At 41.4% G+C, this 19,925-nt stretch overlaps 2 protein-coding genes across 7 annotated transcripts in view; one reads left to right on the forward strand and one right to left on the reverse strand.

Moving 5' to 3' along the window:
- Positions 1-19,925, reverse strand: part of LOC112144994 (centromere protein P) — a 121,298-nt gene that overhangs the window by 30,542 nt on the left and 70,831 nt on the right. The gene's annotated exons all lie outside the window — the stretch shown is intronic.
- On the forward strand, positions 8,124-18,403 carry aspn (asporin (LRR class 1)). 2 transcript variants are annotated; one of them, XM_024269944.2, is made up of 8 exons: positions 8,124-8,427; positions 11,787-12,044; positions 13,376-13,488; positions 13,832-14,045; positions 15,244-15,354; positions 15,465-15,558; positions 15,838-15,976; positions 17,183-18,402. In XM_024269944.2, exons 2-8 carry the CDS (start codon positions 11,828-11,830, stop codon positions 17,381-17,383), a joined length of 1,089 nt encoding a protein of 362 aa, XP_024125712.1. In that variant the 5' UTR covers positions 8,124-8,427; positions 11,787-11,827; the 3' UTR covers positions 17,384-18,402. The 2 variants fall into 2 exon arrangements, with proteins under 2 accessions (XP_024125712.1, XP_036067994.1); XM_036212101.1 differs by lacking the exon at positions 8,124-8,427 and having other exon boundaries at positions 11,820-12,044; positions 17,183-18,403.

Below are 19,925 nucleotides of genomic sequence, written 5' to 3' on the forward strand. Positions count from 1 at the left end.
AGTCAAAAATTGAAAGAGAAAATAGATTTTCTTTAAAATATTAATTAATTTATAACTTTTGACAGAGATTCGGATGTCACATAAGAGTATCAGTATTTTTCAAACCATAAGGTAAACCTAAAGACCTTTATTTTGTTCAAAAATAGACAAACCACCCTCAAATCCGGAGCACCTTAAAGTTGGTTGTACTTACTGACTTCCAATTGATGTTCTTTGGTACACGGTGCACAAAAATCTGTTAAATGTTTTACTATGACTAATGATACATAATGTCCTTCAACTGTTTGTGAATGAGTTGAATAAAGTTTGAGATGGTTTATTTTACTGTTTTTACTGTACTACTTACATACTTTTTATTTTTCTTTAAATAAAGTGAAGATGCTGGTCCATCTGGCAATCAGCCTTATTCTCGCCACCTGATATCCACAGTATTGAAGCCTTCTCCTTCCTCCTCGTCAGGAAGTCGTCTACACTCCGTCATCCTCGCCAAGCCTGCCTCGCTCCCGTCAACCCGCCGTGTTGGTCTCTCCCTCGCCAGCCAGTCTCACTCACGTCAAACTGCCTCGTCTCAACCTTCTCTCACCCAAACCAGCTAAGAGCCTCCCATGCTTGTGCCCACTACTCTGCGGTTTCACCTCCAAGCTCCTCCGGAGTCGCCAAGCGTGAGTGTTTACCGCACTGCCGTTTTTTCTTCTTCTTCTTCTTCTTCTTCTTCTTCTTCAAAGCCAGGACATCACTAACTCTGCTTCTCACCCAGCAGTGCTCACTAGCGCCATTCCTCCGAGGTGGACAGAGAGCTGAACTGCAGGATCATCGTGACAATAAATCTTTTATTTAATTTCGTCTGGGTCTGAGTCATTACATCCTGGGGTTCACTCAAGCGTTCTCCCATATCGGTGACATAGAGAGCCTCAATGAAGGGGTAAAAGAATCGTATGTGTCTCCGGAGCCGCAAGTTGCAGACCCCTGGACTCTAGATTGTAGACCCCTAGCTTAGATGGGTCGTAGACCCCTAGACTCAAGATAGTAGACCCCTGACCTCTAGGACGTAGACCCCTGGCCTAGATAGGACGTAGAGCACTGGCCTAGATAGGACGTAGACCACTGGTCTCTAAGTCATAGACCCCTGGCCTCTAGGTCGTAGCCCCCTAGCCTAGATAGGTCATAGACCTCCTGGACTAGGTTGTCCTGGTGATAAAATCCTCTCACATTTCATCCCACTGCTCATTTAAATTCAATCAGATCAATGTAATTCCAGTAGATTCTGAAGGAGAAAAGCGGTGCAGTTAAAAAGTTAGAGTAAATCAAAGAACATAAACACTAGAGCTCTGGTGTTAAAGGGTTTAATACACTTATAGAAAAACAGCTTGAATGGGAGATCCTCAATCAAACTATAATTAGGAGCGTTTTTTATGGAAGAACTGGAAGACACGGCAACCAAAGCAGCATCAACCCAATCCAGACCCACAGTTTGGAAAAGATAATGATAACAGAAAAAAAACAAAACAAGGACACTTAGATCATCTCTGAAGACTACAGAAAACTAACAGTTCACCCACGAGGAAGAAAAACACGAAAATCTTCACTGACATGAAGGTCCAATGCAAAGAGTGAAACTCAAACACACAGACCAGAATCTGCTATGGTCATCAGAACACCCCATTGCACTGAAATGGTCAGTTACCAGGACTCTGAATGGAGGAATTAGCATTTTCACAGACAAGAGGGTAGATGGGAGGCAAAAAACAGAAATAAAAAAGTAAGGAACATGTGGAAAACAAGGATACAGAACCAAAGAGGAAAACAAGGACTAAGAAGAGGGTAGAAAACAAACTACAACCATTTTTATCCATCCGGGTAATAATAAAAGAGCATAGAGCCATGAAGAAACACAACATGAACACAACAACCAACCCCACATTAAACATAGACAAATGCTTCACCCACAGGACAGAGGAGAACAGGGAAAGAAATGTCATTTATGAGATCCGGTGCAAACCGAGCAGCCTTCAGTCAGCAGAATTAGATCTCACCAAAATAAAGATTCTGCTAATGGACTGGAACAACACACAAGGAACAGACCTAAACAAGTGCAAGCATTGGATCAAAGGATCTTTGGAAACACCATAAACTATGAACTTCTCAGAGGACCAAAACCAGAGACGGGACGGTCACTTGGATGTTTTTTTCAGAAGATAAGCCGTATCACAAACAACAAATACAAGGTCGCTGACAACCTCCCTCCACATGGAGCTACACGTCAGACCTGACTCTGGGATCTTGAGAACAGTGAGGAACCATCCAGAACTTCACAGAGGACTGGTCAATGACCTGAGGAGAGCTGGGACCACAGTAGCAAAAGTTAAAATAGTAACACACAATGTTATCCTGGTTCAAATCCTCCAATGTCCACCTGCATTGAACAGCACATCAAGACCAGTCTAAGAGACTATCTGGAGGATCCAGAGGAGGAATGGGAGGTCATGTTGACAGATAAGATCATCCACCTATTTTCTAAAGTGCTTTGACCCTTTCAGGGCCTTCTGGGCAAAGGTAGGGTTCACCTGGACAGGTGGGCATAATGGAACTTTTTGGTATAACTTGCTGTGTTTGGGACGGGGAAGAATGCTGAGAACATCATATCCACTGTGAAACACGGGAGTGGAAGCATCATGTTTGGGTTGAAAAAGTCCTTCCATCAGTGAGAACATTGAGGATGAAACATGTATAAATCTTTCAGCATCACCGTGATCCTAGACACGTCGCCTGGGCGATCAAGAAGGGGGTTTGTAAAAGAGCATTTCAGGGTCTGGAGTGGCCTCGGCAGCCTTAGGAAGAATCTGAGGAGGGTGTTGCACGTCCATGCTGCCCACTAACAGCCCCAAAACATCACAACTCTTGAGAAGATCTACATGGAAGAATGGGCCAAAGTAAAACTTTTGGCCTCTGTCTTTAACACCCAGGCTTAGTGGATGTTAAAAACTTCTCTCATATTTTAAATTGGGATAACTTGGAGATTTTGTGACTGACAAATGCCTTTATCCCACTGTACTCTGTATATTTAGTCAAGAAGGTCATTTAAAAGTTTGCTAAAAAATGACATCTTCAAATGAAGCCTTAGTCACACGGACCTTTACAGGGTAGTAAGGGCTGTTTGGGTCCATGGAGAGATTTAGAGAGTAACAGCTGCATCTTAAGAGGTCTTCTGGTATGTTTTACTGACTGTCTGTGAATGGTTTACACAGGGGGTGTGCATGTGATGTGTGCATGTGATGTGTGCATGTGATGTGTGCCAGTGGGACACCCGTAGGATGTCCATACAAACTTCACTCTGATTGTCTAGTTTCCTATTTTCTAGGAGTGTAAAGTGCCTGTAGCCTTTTCCTCCAGCCTGCCAAGTCTTGTGCATCTTCTTAGCATTCCGTCCTGACCTTCGAGTTTTGCCCTTTGCCTCGACTGGTTTTGTATTTCTGGATTCAGATTGTGCCTGTTGGACTGGAGCTGGATGCTGGTTATTATTGTATTTGGACCTCCTACCTAAGCTTCTTCCTAGGACTTGAGTCCAGAGATTCCCTCCATCCTCCCTGACCTAGGAACCTCTTTCACCTGGAAGTGGTTGCTAATCTCCACTGCTCTGCTGGTCAGGAGGATCCTGGGGTCTCCTCAAGCTCCACATGTCTATTTTGTTAAACTCCACTGAGACAATAAACATCCTTTATTATCCAGCTAACTCTGTATCTTATTGGGGTTCTGCATTAGTGCAATACAGAGTCCATCTGAGGACAGGAGCACAAACTTGGCACTCTCAAACTCCTCGAGCAGTTTGCAGACTTTAAGGTTTTATTGGGTTAAAAAAAGAAAAAGAAAATCCATATGACACACCTGTATCTTACTTACTTCACCTTTATGTGTTCTGTGAGTGTTTTCCGTGTCCTGTTGCTCGCAGAAGTCTGCTTTTGCACTCTGAGCTCACAGAACCGTCTACGACAGGGGTCTCAAACTCGCGGCCCGCGGGCCATCTGCGGCCCGCACGATGATGATTTGCGGCCCCCGTCTTCATATGAAAGATTACTGTTAGTGCGGCCCGCAAGGCTGATATGAATGACAGTTGTTATGTGCAGAGCTGAATGAACCAATCACAGTGAGGTATATGACTCTGGAGGCGGGACATCGGCGGTCTGTCCAGTGCCTCTGTCTATCATTCATTCCTTCCTCCAGTCAGCTGGGCGGAGGAGGAGCCATGAAGCACCAAAGGCGATTTCTCGTGCCCCGCGCGGGGAATTTGCTGCTCGCGGCTCGTCAAAAAATGTGTTTCTGTCGCCGCGTGTCAAAGGGGCTACCAGCTCCGTCTGTGGATGTCTCTCTCAGAATGAATGAGAGACAGATATGATGTCGAGGAATACGTTTTTTGACGTGCTGACTGTTCCTAACCAGAACTCCACAAGCTCCGATCCTCAAACCTGTAAGCCAGCGATCCGCTGCACCCGCCTGTCAGACGTGATCCTGAGCTTGGCTGCACCTGCGCGCGCGTGTCTGTGACTTTTAAGGCTCACACACCGGCTGTGTCGGCGCGCATTCCAGTCCATGTAAACGCGATAGAAGTCCGATATTCTGCTACGCGCGTTTGAATAGAATCCCCATAGAAAGCAGACCCCCCCCCCAATGCGCGTTGATGCAGCCGCCGCGCGCACGAGCACCCCACACCTCCAATGAATGGAAGACACATACAGACGTGGACAAAAGTGTTGGTACCCCTCAGTTAAAGAAGGACAAACCCACAATTCTCACTGAAATCACTCAAAACTTACAAAAGTAACAATAAATAAAACACCTGTGATGTCAATTAAAGGACACACCTGAGTTAATCATGTCACTCTGGTCAGATAGTTTTCAATCTTTTATTGAGGGACCATCATTTTTGTCCAGGCCTGTTTCATTAGTTTGTTTTTTAAAATAATTATGTTAATCAACAATTCAAAAGTGATGGCTGATTTTGATTGTTTAATTTTCATTTTTTTACATTTATTTATTGTTACTTTTGTAAGTTTCAAGTGATTTCAGTGAGAATTGTGGGTTTGTCCTTCTTTAACTGAGGGATACCAACACTTTTGTCCACCACTGTAGGTCAGATTTACTTATTGTGAGGAGAGTTCTACAAAAATCTACATAAAATGAAATCCTTCAAAGATTTTCTCGTTACCAGGGCTTCTCTAACTCTGAAGGAGGATCTGTTAATACAGACATTTGAAACTGAACACAAATAAGGAGTTTTCTGCAGTCAGTCAATATGTGGTTTATTATTATTTTATTTATTTATTACTAATTTACTTGTTTTTTTTATTTATCTTTTAATGCATGGTAAAAAACAAGAAAACAACAACAGAAAATTCTACATATATTATATGTAAAAATATTACACCTCAATTGTGTAGTTCGAAATAGAGTAGGAAGAAGTTTAAAAAACTTTTTTTAATCCTACCCCCTAGCAATATATCTTAAATTTAATCTTCAATATAAACTATTTCAGAAACGGACATTAACTACCCTTATTTTTTATATATATATAAATCAACACGGACAAAGATCTATACATGTCGTTCATTATTTTTTCATTATTTTGTGTTAAAAATAAAGATATTTAAGAACATTGGAATGTTTTCTCAGCGATTTTCTTGAGAAAATCCTGATGCGGCCCGGCCTCAACTAGACGCCGCCTGTAGTGGCCCCCGGCTGATTTGAGTTTGAGACCCCTGGTCTACGACCTTCATATTCTGTGCAGATCACCTGTGTACCCCGTAAAGGTCCGCCCTTTTCTCACCGTAAACAGCCCATATCAAGCTGTTCAGCCAATTGTAACTTTATTCATTTATTTTATTGCATGAATGGAAAGAAGAAGTAAAAACAGAGTTGATGAGTCAGAATAGCCTACCAGGTGTTTCATGTTTTTAGGTTTGACTTCTAAAGATTTTGTTGGAAAATGATTACAGCAGTGATGTAAGTTGTTCTGAACCCTTTGGGTTTCAGACTGTTGGACAGTGTGATTTGTCACACCAGTTTTGGCTGCTTGATGCAGAGTAAGAAACAATGGACCAAAGCCAAATGGCTAATGGAACTTTTCTCAGGTTAGGAAGAATATGTTGAACACAAACTCTGCTGGTTGATGATATAATTCCTTTACCAGGTTCGGGGAAGCATCACTCCCCACTTAAAAGATTCAATGAAACCAGAAAAGCCCCCCCCCTCACTTTTCCACTGACTGCCAAACCAAAGTGGGATTTAGATGGTCTGGCTCAGCTACAAGTTTTTAGCTCAGCTCAGCAGAAAATACCAGCAGAGAATGGAAAAAGGAATGCCGGAGAAAAGATGCTGTTAGCCTTTCCATTCCTGCAGGGCATTTTTATGTCAGCCCCACATGTACAGCCCAGGAGTGGAAACTCGAGCCTCTCTGAGGCAATGATCATCCAGGAGCTGAACAAATATGGGGTGATAAATTAAAGCTAATGCTGGGCTTTACCTCCCTGCTGTCACTGTCTGCCCAAAAGCGTCTGAACAGCTACGTCTGTTCGTGATAATGCTGCTCTTTCAGCTTGGTGAAAGAATAATTAAGAGAAAAGCAAACACATTAGTCACAGTTGTTATGTAACGACACAACACAGACAAAAAGTAGGATTTATCAACTGCACCCGAGATTAATCCCTGTTCTAGTGACACTATTTACACACTAAGCTACAGTGTACAAAGAGACGCAACAGAGTTTAGAGTTTCAACTTAATACAAACGTTCAGTGAAAAGCCTTCAGCTACACTTCCTGTGTGTAAAGATGGAAGAAAGTATCTGAGATCCAGGAGGAACACAAGTCAGACTAAAAAACTTGTATTACCTGCGATAAGGCTAGTGTGAATGCTTTTTGCTGAAGATGCTGATGAAAGTTACTGCAATTGCTGAAGGGATTTGCTGAAAATGCTAAAGGTATTTGCATACTGCTAAAATTGCTAAAGGTCTTAAAGTTGCAGATATTGCATTAAGTGCACAAAGAATTTGAATAATTTCTTGAAAAATTGAAAAAAATCTGTAAAATCTGAAAATGCCTCTAAAAAAGCCGCCAAATCCTTACCAGGTGCCAAATTAGCCAAAAAACTATAATGTTGTTTAAATACAAGCTTAGCTCAAAAATAGCCTTGAAACCTCGGTATATGCCAGTTTAGCCAAAAAGCTAGCATATTGCTAAAATACTAGCTTAACTCCATATTATCCCATAAAACCTCAGTAAGTGCCAAATTAGTGAAAAAAAGCTAGCTCGTAGCTTAAATACTAGCTAAACTCCAAAATAACCTAATATCCCTCTATAAACTAGATAAGCCAAAAACGTTAGCCTGTTGCTAAAATAGAAGCTAAACACTAAATTAGCCTGTAAACCCCTCAGTAGATAACAAATTAGCCAAAACCGTTAGCATGTTGCTAAAATACTAAGTAAACTCCAAATTTGATGAAAACATAGCCCATGAATATATTTAAAGGTTTGTTGCTAATCTAGTTAAAATATAGAAATTTCAAGACTTTCTCATTCATTTTCTACGTGGCATATTTTGCTCAATATTTCAAAAACTATAAAGTTTATGAATAAGCAGTAATGTCCTCAACGAGCTGAACGTTTTGATACGAAGATTGTTGAAATCTCTGAAAGTCTGGTTGAGTTTTTATGTAGAGAAAACGTAGAGAGAGGATCCGGAGAATCACTGTAGTGAGAATGCTGACTAAACAATCATTATTTCCAACTGCTTTAACACCATGACAACATTCTTTAGGAAACCATTACCTCCTCCTTAGTGAGAACCATGTTTTCCTTCCATGGGGAAATGCTTCAGGAGTTAGTCTGAGTGTAACGGTGTGTGATGAAGCACAATCACGGATTTAAATCTACACAAAAGGATTGTTATTGCAGGAGTTGAAGCAGCAGAAAAGAGAGGAAAACTGCAGCTGTTTTGATATTCGTTAGGGGCCGATGGGAGCCGAGTGTTGTGAATATTATCAAGGATACACAGTAAATCATCTAATGTGGCAACGGGCCATGAAGGGAGGGGCAGACCTACCAGCGTGTTCCATATAAAACCTGAGTGAGGAGAGTCTGAAGCCGACCATCCTGGCATCACTTCAAAGCTGCCGATGAGACGACGTGACTCAGGGCCCAACAATGTCCTTTCAAACGCGAGCTTGAGACGCGCAGACGGAACGGTAGCTCAGACTCCGGAGCCTCTCATCCGACAAAGGAGGGTCTCCGTCAGTGGGGGTGTTAGGGAAACTTTTTTTTTCTCCATCAAAAGCTAGACGGTGATGCTGCTCTTCACTTACTGGGAATGTTGAGACTGAAGATCCACCTTCAAGCCTGAAAGCTGCTCCTGCTGCGAAGACACTCACCTGACAGCAAAGGTAGGACAGTGTCTGCGCTTCCTGATGGAGTTTAAAATGCTTCTGCACAAGTGAAGATCTTTCCCTCAGATCTCTTTGTGGTTTTATTTTAAAAATCAGGAATGAATTCTGAGAGGGCAGACTGTGATCTAAAGAAAATATATAGTTAGTTTTAAAATGAATCGATTTGTTATTTATCTTCAAATTGAAACTTTTTCATCCAAATTCCCAATAAAGTAAAATTCCATGTGAAGCTGTTACTACAACTCATCAGCAAAAAATTCAATATATCATAAATATTTGTAAGATTTTTCATAAAGTGAGATCAGTTACAGTGAACTTATCTAGTCCGTTCAGCTCTTCTCATGTCTTTACTTTGTTCTGAGTTTAAAGACGTTTTTCTGACTTCTTTTAAAGGACATTAACATTAAGAAACACTACTTTTCCAAACTCGTGGGGAAGCAGACAGGGAGCAGTCCTGATGGAGAAAGCAGATGGACACGAGTTTCTGGATGTGTTCTCCAGAGCGTTACATCTTTATAACAAACAGCTGATCTCTGGGGAGTCGCGCTAATGATGTTGGTTCTCTAGCCTTAATAGTCTCAGGGGGAAAATAAGCAAACGACATGGAAAGAGCAGAAATGTAACGCTGGCTGCCAAGTTCTAAAGCAGCCATGAAGAAAAGAGCTGCGTTTGTGGTAAATGTGGAGGAAGAGGGTCCGGCTGCAGAGCAGCATTTGCTGTCAAAGCAGGATGTTCAACCACCAGCACATATTTGTGGGGGGACCGAGCATTCGGCGGAGGGGCTCAGAATCCATCACTGCTGGCAGAAGCACGCAACCGAAGCCATCTCAGCCTCTCTTTGAGAGTCTGACAGACAGAAATGCATAAATCCTTCTGCAGATCACTGCAGCCGTGAACGGGTGAGGGCTGCACCAACATTTATGTTGGCCCTAAAAACTGATTTCCAGCGGAGGTTTTATAGCTTGATGGAAACACCAGCAGAAAATAAGAGCAGCACATTCTGAAGGTGAACCCCCCAGGAACTCGGGCTCTGTTTTAGTAATGCATTCTTTAATCAGAAGGTAAAAGGGGGCAGGCCTGGAAAAGTATGGAGGACTGTGGGCCAAAGCGGGGAGGGGGGGCAAACGTTTCGATTTGTGGGCCACAAAGAGGGGCCGGACCGAGAGCAGATGAATGGGGGGGGTTTGGTAACCCACCTCATTAGAGAACACATGTTTTGTTTTTGGTTTTATATATATATATATACAGGGTATAAGATTTAAATAGTTTGACGGGCCACATGTGGCCCCCGGGCCATAGTTTGCCCACTCCAGGGTAAAAGCCTACTTTGTTCTAAAAGTCTACATCCCAACTAAGGCTGGGCTGATAAAATCATGAATCGATTTGAATCGCTTTAAACTTAACAGATCAATAACCAATCCATAAAAATAGAGATAGATCTGGCACATAAAACTAAAGTCTGCTAACGTATATTGGAAGATCCCATAGGACCGCTGATGCTAACACTCAGTCGACTTAAACACACATTCTGAGTAAATTAACATCTTTATATGAATTTTCTAAACTCTTTTACGGAAATATTGTAAAGTAACCAATTTTGCTCTAAAACACAGTTTTTTTTTCTCATTCTTTCTTCTTCTTCTGGAATAAGGTGTAACTCGATCAGATTAATATAAATATATTCAAATCATATAGTAGATCATTAATGTATTTCTGAACAGATGTGTATAAATGTGTAAACTCAAAATAGAATTGAACTGAAAAATCAAAAGAATAAAAAAACAATCAGAATCTAATCGATCCAGGCTTTGCTGAATCGAATTGAATCGTTTCTGGAAATGATAATCAATATCCAGCCCCAATCCCACCCATATAAAATCATGATGCCTGATGTCTGATTAGTGGGTTAATAATGAGAACCTGTGGTTCATCACTAAACAAAGCCTCTGTTAGTTAGGAAGAACCTTTAAAACCTCTGTGTTATGATATTCATGTGACGGCTGAATAATGTGGAGGAGCTGAATAATGTGGAGGAGCTGAATAATGTGGAGGAGCTGAACTGAGGATAATGAAGGTCAATCGGTCTACAAAGTGAGTCATGAAGAAATCCAGACCAAGATTCAAAGGTTACCAAAGAATCCTCCAGCATCCTGTGTAGGTGGAGGAGATGAATATGAACTGAAAAGCACCAGGTCCTTCTGCCTCACACACCTCACTCTTCAGTGTAACATGACAGCAGATCTTAAAGAAATATAGACGAGTTGGTGATGTTTAAATTCGACTCTTTTGTTAGTTCAGTATTCTTATGGTTACACAGTTCAAAACTCTCCAAAGATGCTTCTGAATTATTTCTTCAGGCTGTGACCCCTTTTTTTATTCCATTCAGAGAATCCAAAAGGAACGTCTTGAAGACAGGCGGACTAGTTGGTTTTATTTAGAAGTGGTGAAAAGAATCCTGAAACAAATCCAGCATGGGGTCCAGAGAAACAGTCCGTCTGAGGTGGATTTGGACTTCTTGATTCAGAAGAAAAAACCTTCCACAACCCGCAGCAGCTCTGCAGTGAGACCTCAGCTCAATAGTGAACAGTTGGTTTTCACATTTGGACTGCTGGGTCCTCATGAATCATGATTCCACCAACGTTTGGGAAGAACATCACAACTCTAGTATAAACAGCAGGGTTCCAAAAGGTTTCTTCAAGTTCAAATTAAAACCTTAAAGATCTTTTAAAGGCCATGCATGTCAAAAATTAAGACACATTTCTAAAACTATTTCCCATTTGATTAATAATTTCATGTTTTATTAATTCCATTTTTTTTTAAATATTCCCATTTTTAAAAATTGAAATTTTAGGGAAAAAAAATCTAAATTTTCTGACCAAAACTGTCGGTTCTTATCTTGTTTGTGGTCTGTGCCTTGATGCTTTACTAGTGTTATACTAGTGCATAACAGCTGGTGTTCCTGATGTTTATTTACATCATTGGATCAAAATCATCTCAGTTGAAAAAATTGAACTTTTGACATTAAATGTGAAACAGGGAAATTTAAAACAGCAAAATTTTTTAAAGTTCAGATATAAAAATTCAAGCTATTTTAAGGCTTTTTAAGGTATTATTTCCAAATTCATAAATTCAATGTTTTTTAAGACTTTTCAAAACCCTGAAAGAGGAAGTATCTTAAACTTCCTTTCTATGCAGATGAGCTTCTTCACCGTTTAGTCAAAGAGCCTCTTTGTTGTTGTTCCTGCATGTTACTTTTCTTTCCGATGTATTTTCATCGTGTTGACAGAACGTAGGAGTGGCTCACGAGCTCGGAGTGCGTTGGAAAGTCCGGTAACCTGAGCGCTGTTTCTCTACAGATCTTCCTGCTACGGTTCAACCAACCAGAGTCCAAAGAACCATGAGAGTTCTCCTCCTGCTCTGCCTGCTGTCTTTGGGCAACACAAAACCCTACCAGCCGGTCAACATCATGGATCTGATGAAGAACCACGACATCATGATGGCGGATTCGGATGACGACGACGACGACGACGACGAAGATGATGATGATTATGACGATGAGGACTGTCCAGCTAACTGTCGTTGTTTACCTCAGGTGGTCCAGTGTTCTGACCAAGGTAACAGCCAGATAGTATTAACTACACCCAAATATAAAAGAATCTGGACACAGAGAAAAAATATGGCGCTCGAGAATCGGCGTATGCCAATCACATGATGTCATAACAGACACTCCTCCAAATCCTGTTCCACCAATTAAACAAACACACCACAATATTAGATTATTAGCTGTTGAAATTAAATAAAAACGAAACAGAAATATGGCAAAATGGCTCTTACATTAATATTGACTTAAAAGGAATAAAACGATGAATGTTCTCTGTCTCATTTGAAGCTCATCTTACACACTAAACTGTTAGACATTTACAGTTTATTCACATTTAGAAGCTTAAAAGTTGATAGTTCTGAAAAGTTTTAAAATATCATTTTTAAAAAGGGTTTCCTACAGTTTAGGAAATTTCAACTCATGCAACCGGCTTAAGTTGTGACATTTCCGCTTCCGGCTAGAGAGTTTTTCAGGCGCCGTCTTGTGTTTGAGCAGAGGCCCCTCCCAAAATCTGCTGTTATCTTCCTACCCCCCAATAATAGTCATGGCCTTATGACTTCACTGTGAGACTTTGACTCAAGACAGGTCTGCTTATAAAACAGCTTGTGCTTTCAATGTAAGCACATTTGTTGGGTCCTCTCCATAATATGACTGAATTAATGGTAAAATAACATCTTACGTAATAAATCACAAGCTGATCGCTTGAGAGGGAAGGAAGCGAAGGAAGTGAAGGAAGCGAAGGAAGCGAAGGAAGTGAAGGAAGCGAACGAAGCGAAGGAAGCGAAGGAAGTGAAGGAAGCAAAGGAAGCGAAGGAAGTGAAGGAAGCGAAGGAAGCGAAGGAAGCGAAGGAAGCGAAGGAAGTGAAGGAAGTGAAGGAAGCGAAGGAAGTGAAGGAAGCGAAGGAAGCGACCATTTTCTCTACATGAATTATCAGCATCCGGTTCGGACTTAATATCAAATATTTATACCCAACAATCATAGATTCAGGTTATTTAGGATCATTAGGATCAGAGATGTAATTCAATTTCAAATATCCACAGACAAGTCATTTATATTAATAAGTACCAAAAATCTAAATATACTCAGACAATTATAATCAGGAAAAAATCCTCCACATAAATCAATACAAATCAATTCAAAGCATAACAGATGATTAATAATCATGTTTCTTCTAAAAATGTTTCTCATGTTTTTCACTGAGTGATAAAATTACAGTGGAAGGACATTTTGCTGCTTAAACCAAATCCTATCGTTCATCTCTGAACCTCCATACGAATCCAGTAGTTTTCCTGGAGTCATCTTTCTTCTTTCATCATTTTAAATCCGATTTTTTTTCTCAAAAGGTCTGATATCCGTTCCTGAGAAGATTCCTGAAGACACCGTGATGATCGATCTTCAAAACAATGACATCACAGAGATCAAAGAGGATGACTTTAAAGGCCTGCACAAGCTCTATGTGAGAATGCTTTGTTCTGTAATGCTAAATGGAGCCGGCCTCTAAAAAGTTGGCAGCAAATCTTTCACTCAAGCAAAATGAGGAACAAATGAAGGACTGGAAGTAATCTGTGTACAAAACCTCCTATAGAGGCAGGGGGAGGGGCTTGCCTTTCTATGTTAATTCAAGGTCCTTCTAGAGAGTTAAACATTTAAGTTTCTTTAAATCATTACCAGCCGGTTGAGTGTTTTTTTGTTTTCTATCATAAAGGACACCAGCTTTGGCATAAGCAGGACAATAACAGACTTTTCCACTTTTACAGTTGTTACAGATGTCCCGTCACTTTTCTTTCTCCTCCAAACAGGGCCTGTTTTTGATCAACAACCGGATCTCTAAAGTTCATCCAAATGCCTTCAAGAACATGGACAACCTGAGACTGTTGTACCTCTCCTACAACCTGCTGACGGAGATCCCTGCTAATCTGCCCCCCAACGTCATAGAGCTGCGCTTTCATGAGAACAACATCAACAGAATCCAGAAGAACGCCTTCGACGGCCTGAGGAAACTGCACGTGTTAGGTCAGACACAATCTTGACCAAAAAACAGGGTTCTTCTTCAAACGGTTTGTTAAGAAATGAGTTACAAGATTTCAGGAACCCCAGATACAACATCCATTCACTGCCATGTTTTAACAACTTTAGGACAAACAAAACCAAAAGTGGGCTGATCACAGTCTGTTACTTTAAAATTAAACTGATTTTTAATTTCATTTGAATCACTTTTCAGTTAAAACAATTCAACGCCACTCCAACTTTTCAATATAAAAACCAAAACAACAGAAGCTGCACGATTCCTGTCATTTTTACTATCACTTTAAAATTCTAACTCTTGTGTTTTAACAGTGGATAATGTTTATCAGCCGTTTTACATTCTAAGCAGAAATGAAGAGAATTCACTGAATCTGAATAAACACCTTCATGTTCTGCTCTCTATGAAATAGGGCTGCCACGATTAGTCGACTAATCGTCGACTAATCGACTATTAAAATAGTCGACGACTAATTTAATAGTCGATTAGTCGTTTCTTTATATTATATGGAGTCAGAGTGTAGTAAAGTTGAAAGTTATAATGGCATTATGTTAGCTTTTTGGACTATTTTGGCATTTATTAAGATTTTGGAGTTCAGCTAATATTTAAGCTACATGCTAGCTATTTTGGCTAATTTAGGCTTTTTTTGTTTTTTTAAGCTATTTAGGAGTTTAGCTAATATTTCAGCTGCATGCTAGCTGTTTTGGCTAATATAGGCTTTTTTTAAGCTATTTTGAAGTTCAGCTAATATTTCAGCTGCATGTTAGCTATTTTGGCTAATTTAGGCTTTTTTCAGTTTTTAAGGCTAATTTTGCATGTAACAAATATTTTAGCTGGCCATCAGCTTCAGTGTTTTTAGATATCCACTTCAGCATTTTCAGCTATCAGCTTTAGTGTTTTTAATTATCAATTTCAGCCTCTTCAACTATCAGCACTAGCATCTTCAGCAGCCAAGTTCAGCTCACAGCATTCACACTAGCTTTATTCCAGGTAATGCTATATATCTAGTTTTAAGTTAATTTAAAGCTAATTATGGTTAAGATGCTTTACATCCAGTTTGCACATGACCCGATTAGTCGACTAATCGGAAAAAATAATCGGTGATTAGTCGACTATTAAAATAATCGTTTGTGGCAGCTCTACTATGAAACCAGGAATGCTTCACAGATGTTGTGCTTTTCCAAACAGAGTTGGGAGCAAACCCTTTGGCCAACAGTGGAATTGAGGTTGGAGCCTTTGACGGTTTATCCACTCTGTATATCGGAATAGCAGAGGCTAAGCTAACATCTGTGCCAAAAGGTAAAACATCACAACTTTATGACCAGAATGTTCAAATAAAACCACACTGCAATGATGGAGGATTCAGTCAATGAAGGAGATTTTTACTTGGTCTTTGCTCTACCAACCAGACTTCCCATCATCCATCACAGAGATGAGCCTGGACTACAATAAGATAGCAAAGGTGGAGGTGGAAGACTTCATTAGATATAAGAACCTCCAGAGGTAAGAATCTGAAACAGTTTGAGTTTTAAAGGTATGAACTACCTTTTAATATAGATTTCTTTTAAAGTTGAGGTCAGTGACAGCATGTCCCTCAAAGTGATCATGTTTGGGGACAAACTGGAAGTTTCATTAAACATTTGAGAAGTGTCTCTCAGCCTGAGTTAACAGGAAAAACATCAATCTGATCACATAGAAACTAAGAAATGTGAATCCTGTTTCCGTCTGCATTATTGACTCATGAGTGAAGACCGATACATCACCAATGTGCCATTTTTGCAGGTTAGGGCTGGCGTTTAACCAGATCAAGTTTGTGGAGAACGGAAGCTTAGCCCGTATTCCTAACATCCGTGAGATCCATTTGGACCATAACCGTCTGAAAAAGGTCCCACCGGGCCTCAACAGCCTTCGCTACCTCCAGGTGAGAGTGTCTGTGCGGGAAGAGGAATGTGCAGAAAGACGACAGAAAAGCTTTCTGTTTCTGGACTGTGGATCAAACTACCGCGGTCCCACATCGTCCCTTCCTGAGACAAAATGCTGTCAGAATGATTTACAGAAATACGCCAGGAATTCAGAACACATTCAAGTCATTTTCAAAGTGATATTTAGAAACTAAATCCACTGAATCCACTCACTCCTGTGAGACATTTAGAATTACCTTTGTCTTTGAAACTTCCATCCGTCTGTTAGTTCGTCCATCCATCCGTCCGTCTATTTGTCTATCCGTCCATTCATACGTCTGTTCATTTGTCTATTCATCTGTCCATCCATCCATCTGTTTTTCCATCCATCCATGTGTCCATCCATTCGCCAATCCGTACATACATCCATCCATCTGTATGTCCATCAGTCCATCCATCCTTTTGTCCGTCCATCCAACTGTCTGTTCGTCCATCTGTCCATCCACACGTCCATCCAACCATCCATCATGGGGCAGCCGTGGTGCAGCGGTAGGGTGGTCAACTTCTGATCGGAAGATTGCGGGTTCGACTCCCGCCTTGCCCGCCCATGTGTCCTTGGGTCTGTGACTGTGAAGCGCTTTGGGCCCTCGAAGGAGGTAGAAAGCGCTGTAGAAGTATACGCCATTTACCATCCATCAACCCTTTTGTCGTTCCGTCTTTTCGTCCATCAATCATCCATCCGTCTGTTCATCCATCCATCCATTTTCTTAACCCGCTGTCTCCCTGTTGGGGTCACGGGTCTGACAGTCTTTTCGGGTTAGTGGTGGCTGAAGGTGTGGTAAACCCCGAACAGGTCTCCAGTCTGTCACAGGGCCACACTCACATTCACATCAATGTTTGAAAGATGCTTAAATAAAGCTGCTTTGCCTTTGGGTTGTTTTTTTTTTGTTTTGCATTTTTCTCAGAAGGTCAAAGAAGCTGAAAGAAACATGTTATGTAACATGTCTCTATGGTCAAAATGACCCCACTTTGCTATTAACAGCAATGGTTTTAAAGCATTTGCTCAGCAGAGAATGGAAATCTTACACACACAGAAATCTTGCAGCCATTTTCAAAAGCTGCAGCTAAAATCCTGTTTGGGTTGGTAGGGCCGACTGGAATTCTCTTTGGTCTCATAACAATATGTTAGATATCCTGAACTAAAGCTCCTTTCTCTGTCTGCACAGGTGATCTTTCTTCATAATAACAAAATTGGCTACGTGGGAATGAACGACTTCTGTCCCAGTTCTGCCGGCGGGAAGAAGAACCCGTACACAGGGATCAGCCTGTTCGCCAACCCCGTTAAATACTGGAACATACAACCAGCTATCTTTCGCTGTGCGACCGGACGGCGGGCTGTACATCTGGGCAATTTCAGAAAGAAATAGGGAAAAGTTGGCACAGACCTGTGACTTTCACCATGACAGAATAAGCAAGGAGCTTAATCCATCATAAATCAACATTCTGGATGGAGTTTTATCGTTTTGACTGATAGTTTGTGTTTAGAAAAAGTTCTCCCCAATGAGATATGATACATTTGTATTAGTTATGTATATTATGTATATTCATACTTATTAGGTACGTTATTAAATGCAAGCCAATTTATTCCCATTTTTTTTGTCAGGACGAATAATTGTCAAGGACGAAATCATGAGGTACAAACAGCGCATAAGAAATGGAAAAAACTGCATTATCATTCAAATTGAACATCACAACCAGACCTGAAGGGATTTCTGTGTTGCACCTCAGCAAAGAATGCAATGCCCCATGCTGATTTTAGCATTATAAGACCACTTAGTTACTTTATTCTTGACACAGATGCTATTTTGGTTTACTCCAGCGCAGGTTTAAACTAAAAAAACAATGTATTATTTAATCTAGTCGTGTAGAAAACTTTTAGAAGTGTGTATTTGCTCTCTCCTGACAGCTATGAACTATCAACAGAACACTTTTTGTTAAATGTTCTGTGAAGTTTTCTCTGGGCAGAAGTAATCAGATTACCACTAATGAATGTCTTCAGTCTGGGGCTCAAAATCCACCCTAATACTGAACCAGGTCTCACATCAGACACTGAACATGTGATGTCACTAATGTAAATGTGGCCTCTGCAGGGCTGAGGTCAGACTGACTATGTGTAACTGGTTAAGTTTTCATTTAAACCCTGCTTCTGTTTTCCAAACAGATGAGTTATTTTCTGCGTTATGATGGTTATTACCCCTGAAATGGTGCTATATTTATTCAAGATCTCCAAATAAACCCAGAATGCCATAAACATGTATGTCTTATGTTACAGTGAGGATGTCATGCATTTAATTCTGTTTGAAATATGTTCCCTCCTGTTCTCCAGTAAGATTCAGAATGTTTCATCTTGAAGATGGAATAAACAAAACTTTTGAAAGATTTGTGTTCATTATTCTTAAAGGCCTCGTGCGGTGAAGATCGTGATTTTTCTTAAACTGCAATAAAACATTAGTATTTATGTCACAAATGAACCCCGTATAATTATTTTGTCACCCGCGGCCCCGTGCACTCTCTTCAAGCGTTCAAAGATAGCGCGGTCGCTCAGATTTTGGTCAGCCACCGATAAGTAGGTCATAGGTCGTGTGACGTCAGTACAGGAACATCCAGCTAGATCCGCTAGTGTTGTGATGACTTTCTGGGCATGGAATTACTTAACATAATAGAATTTGGACTGCCGTGGATTTGGGGATTCGAACGGGATAATGGTGAATAGGAGTGTGGTATTTGGGTGCAGTAATGTGCCGAAGAAGGGGGTCTCCCTTCATGAATTTCCCGTTTCCATAAAGGAGAGGGGCGCTCCCCGGTCAGGGGGAGGCTTGGAGCCCTCCCCGGCCCTCCGGAGGAGGAACGCGGGGGGTGTACGTGCACCTGGAGGGCCTCGCCGGACAGCCAGGGTGAGGCCGCCGCGCCGCGCTGAGGGGGGTTTGCGGTTCCGAGGCCCCGAGCCGGGCATGGGGGGCGCCGTGGGTCGAGCCCGCACGAAGGGTTTTTACTCCCTCCCGGGGCCGTGAGGCCGGCGGGGGTGGCCTCCGCGCGGGGCGCAGGAGGACCCCGCTGGCCGTCTGAAAAGAGGACCCGCACGGGGGTTGGTTGCGCGCGGGAGAGGGAGGCCGAGAGAGCGGCGGGGGAGCGAGCCCACCCGTCGCCGCAGCATCAGCAGCAGCTGACCCTCGTCTGCGGCAGCCCACGCCCAGCCTTTCCTTTTCCGGTAATGATCCTTCCGCAGTTTCACCTACGGAAACCTTGTTACGACTTTTACTTTCTCTAAATAGTCAAGTTTGATCTTCTTCTCCCGCCATCGCTGTATGAGCTTTCACCATCGTCATCCGAAGCCCCTGTATCCTCAGATGAGGAAACCTCCGGTTCAAACTGGTAGGGCTGTACACCCTCCGAACCCTGTGTCGTTAAATTCCCGTGTTTGATGAAGGCTCATCACCTTCATCCAAAGAAATATCTGCTAAATCGTGGTCTACGTCGCTTCTCAAACCGTCCGCCATTGTTGTTTACACTCTGGGATCCCTGAGGTGACGTCATGCGCAGCCCCCGCCCATCAACACCTATCGCCCAAATTTGAAGCTGTGCACGACCATAAAATGATCAATAAAACCGCGCTGGATCATTTTAAGTGAATATTTTTATCAGATTCGTTTTCCAAGTTCCATTGACTTTCTAAATTAAAAAAAAAAAATGCCACTGCACGAGGCCTTTAACAACAATGAAAATCATGTTTCCATTAATTAATAACCACAAAGGATGAGTGGAGAAGCTCCAAGTTTTACTTTTGTAAAATGATCTCTCCTAAAAACATCATTTCCTAAGTAGAAGTGTATATTATATAAGCCTGTGAATCACTGGGTACCTAAAGATATGATGTGATATGTGATACATGATATTGATCATATCGTGATA

Source organism: Oryzias melastigma, linkage group LG5 (genome assembly GCF_002922805.2).
Source record: "Oryzias melastigma strain HK-1 linkage group LG5, ASM292280v2, whole genome shotgun sequence".
In the NCBI taxonomy this organism is placed as follows: Eukaryota; Metazoa; Chordata; class Actinopteri; order Beloniformes; family Adrianichthyidae; genus Oryzias; species Oryzias melastigma.

Coding starts and splice junctions, on each gene's coding strand:
- aspn (XM_024269944.2), top strand. CDS start 11,828: ATGAGAGTTCTCCTCCTGCTCTGCCTGCTGTCTTTGGGCAACACAAAA. Junction 12,045..13,375: donor GGTCCAGTGTTCTGACCAAG/GTAACAGCCAGA, acceptor TTTTCTCAAAAG/GTCTGATATCCGTTCCTGAG. Junction 14,046..15,243: donor GAGGAAACTGCACGTGTTAG/GTCAGACACAAT, acceptor TTTTCCAAACAG/AGTTGGGAGCAAACCCTTTG.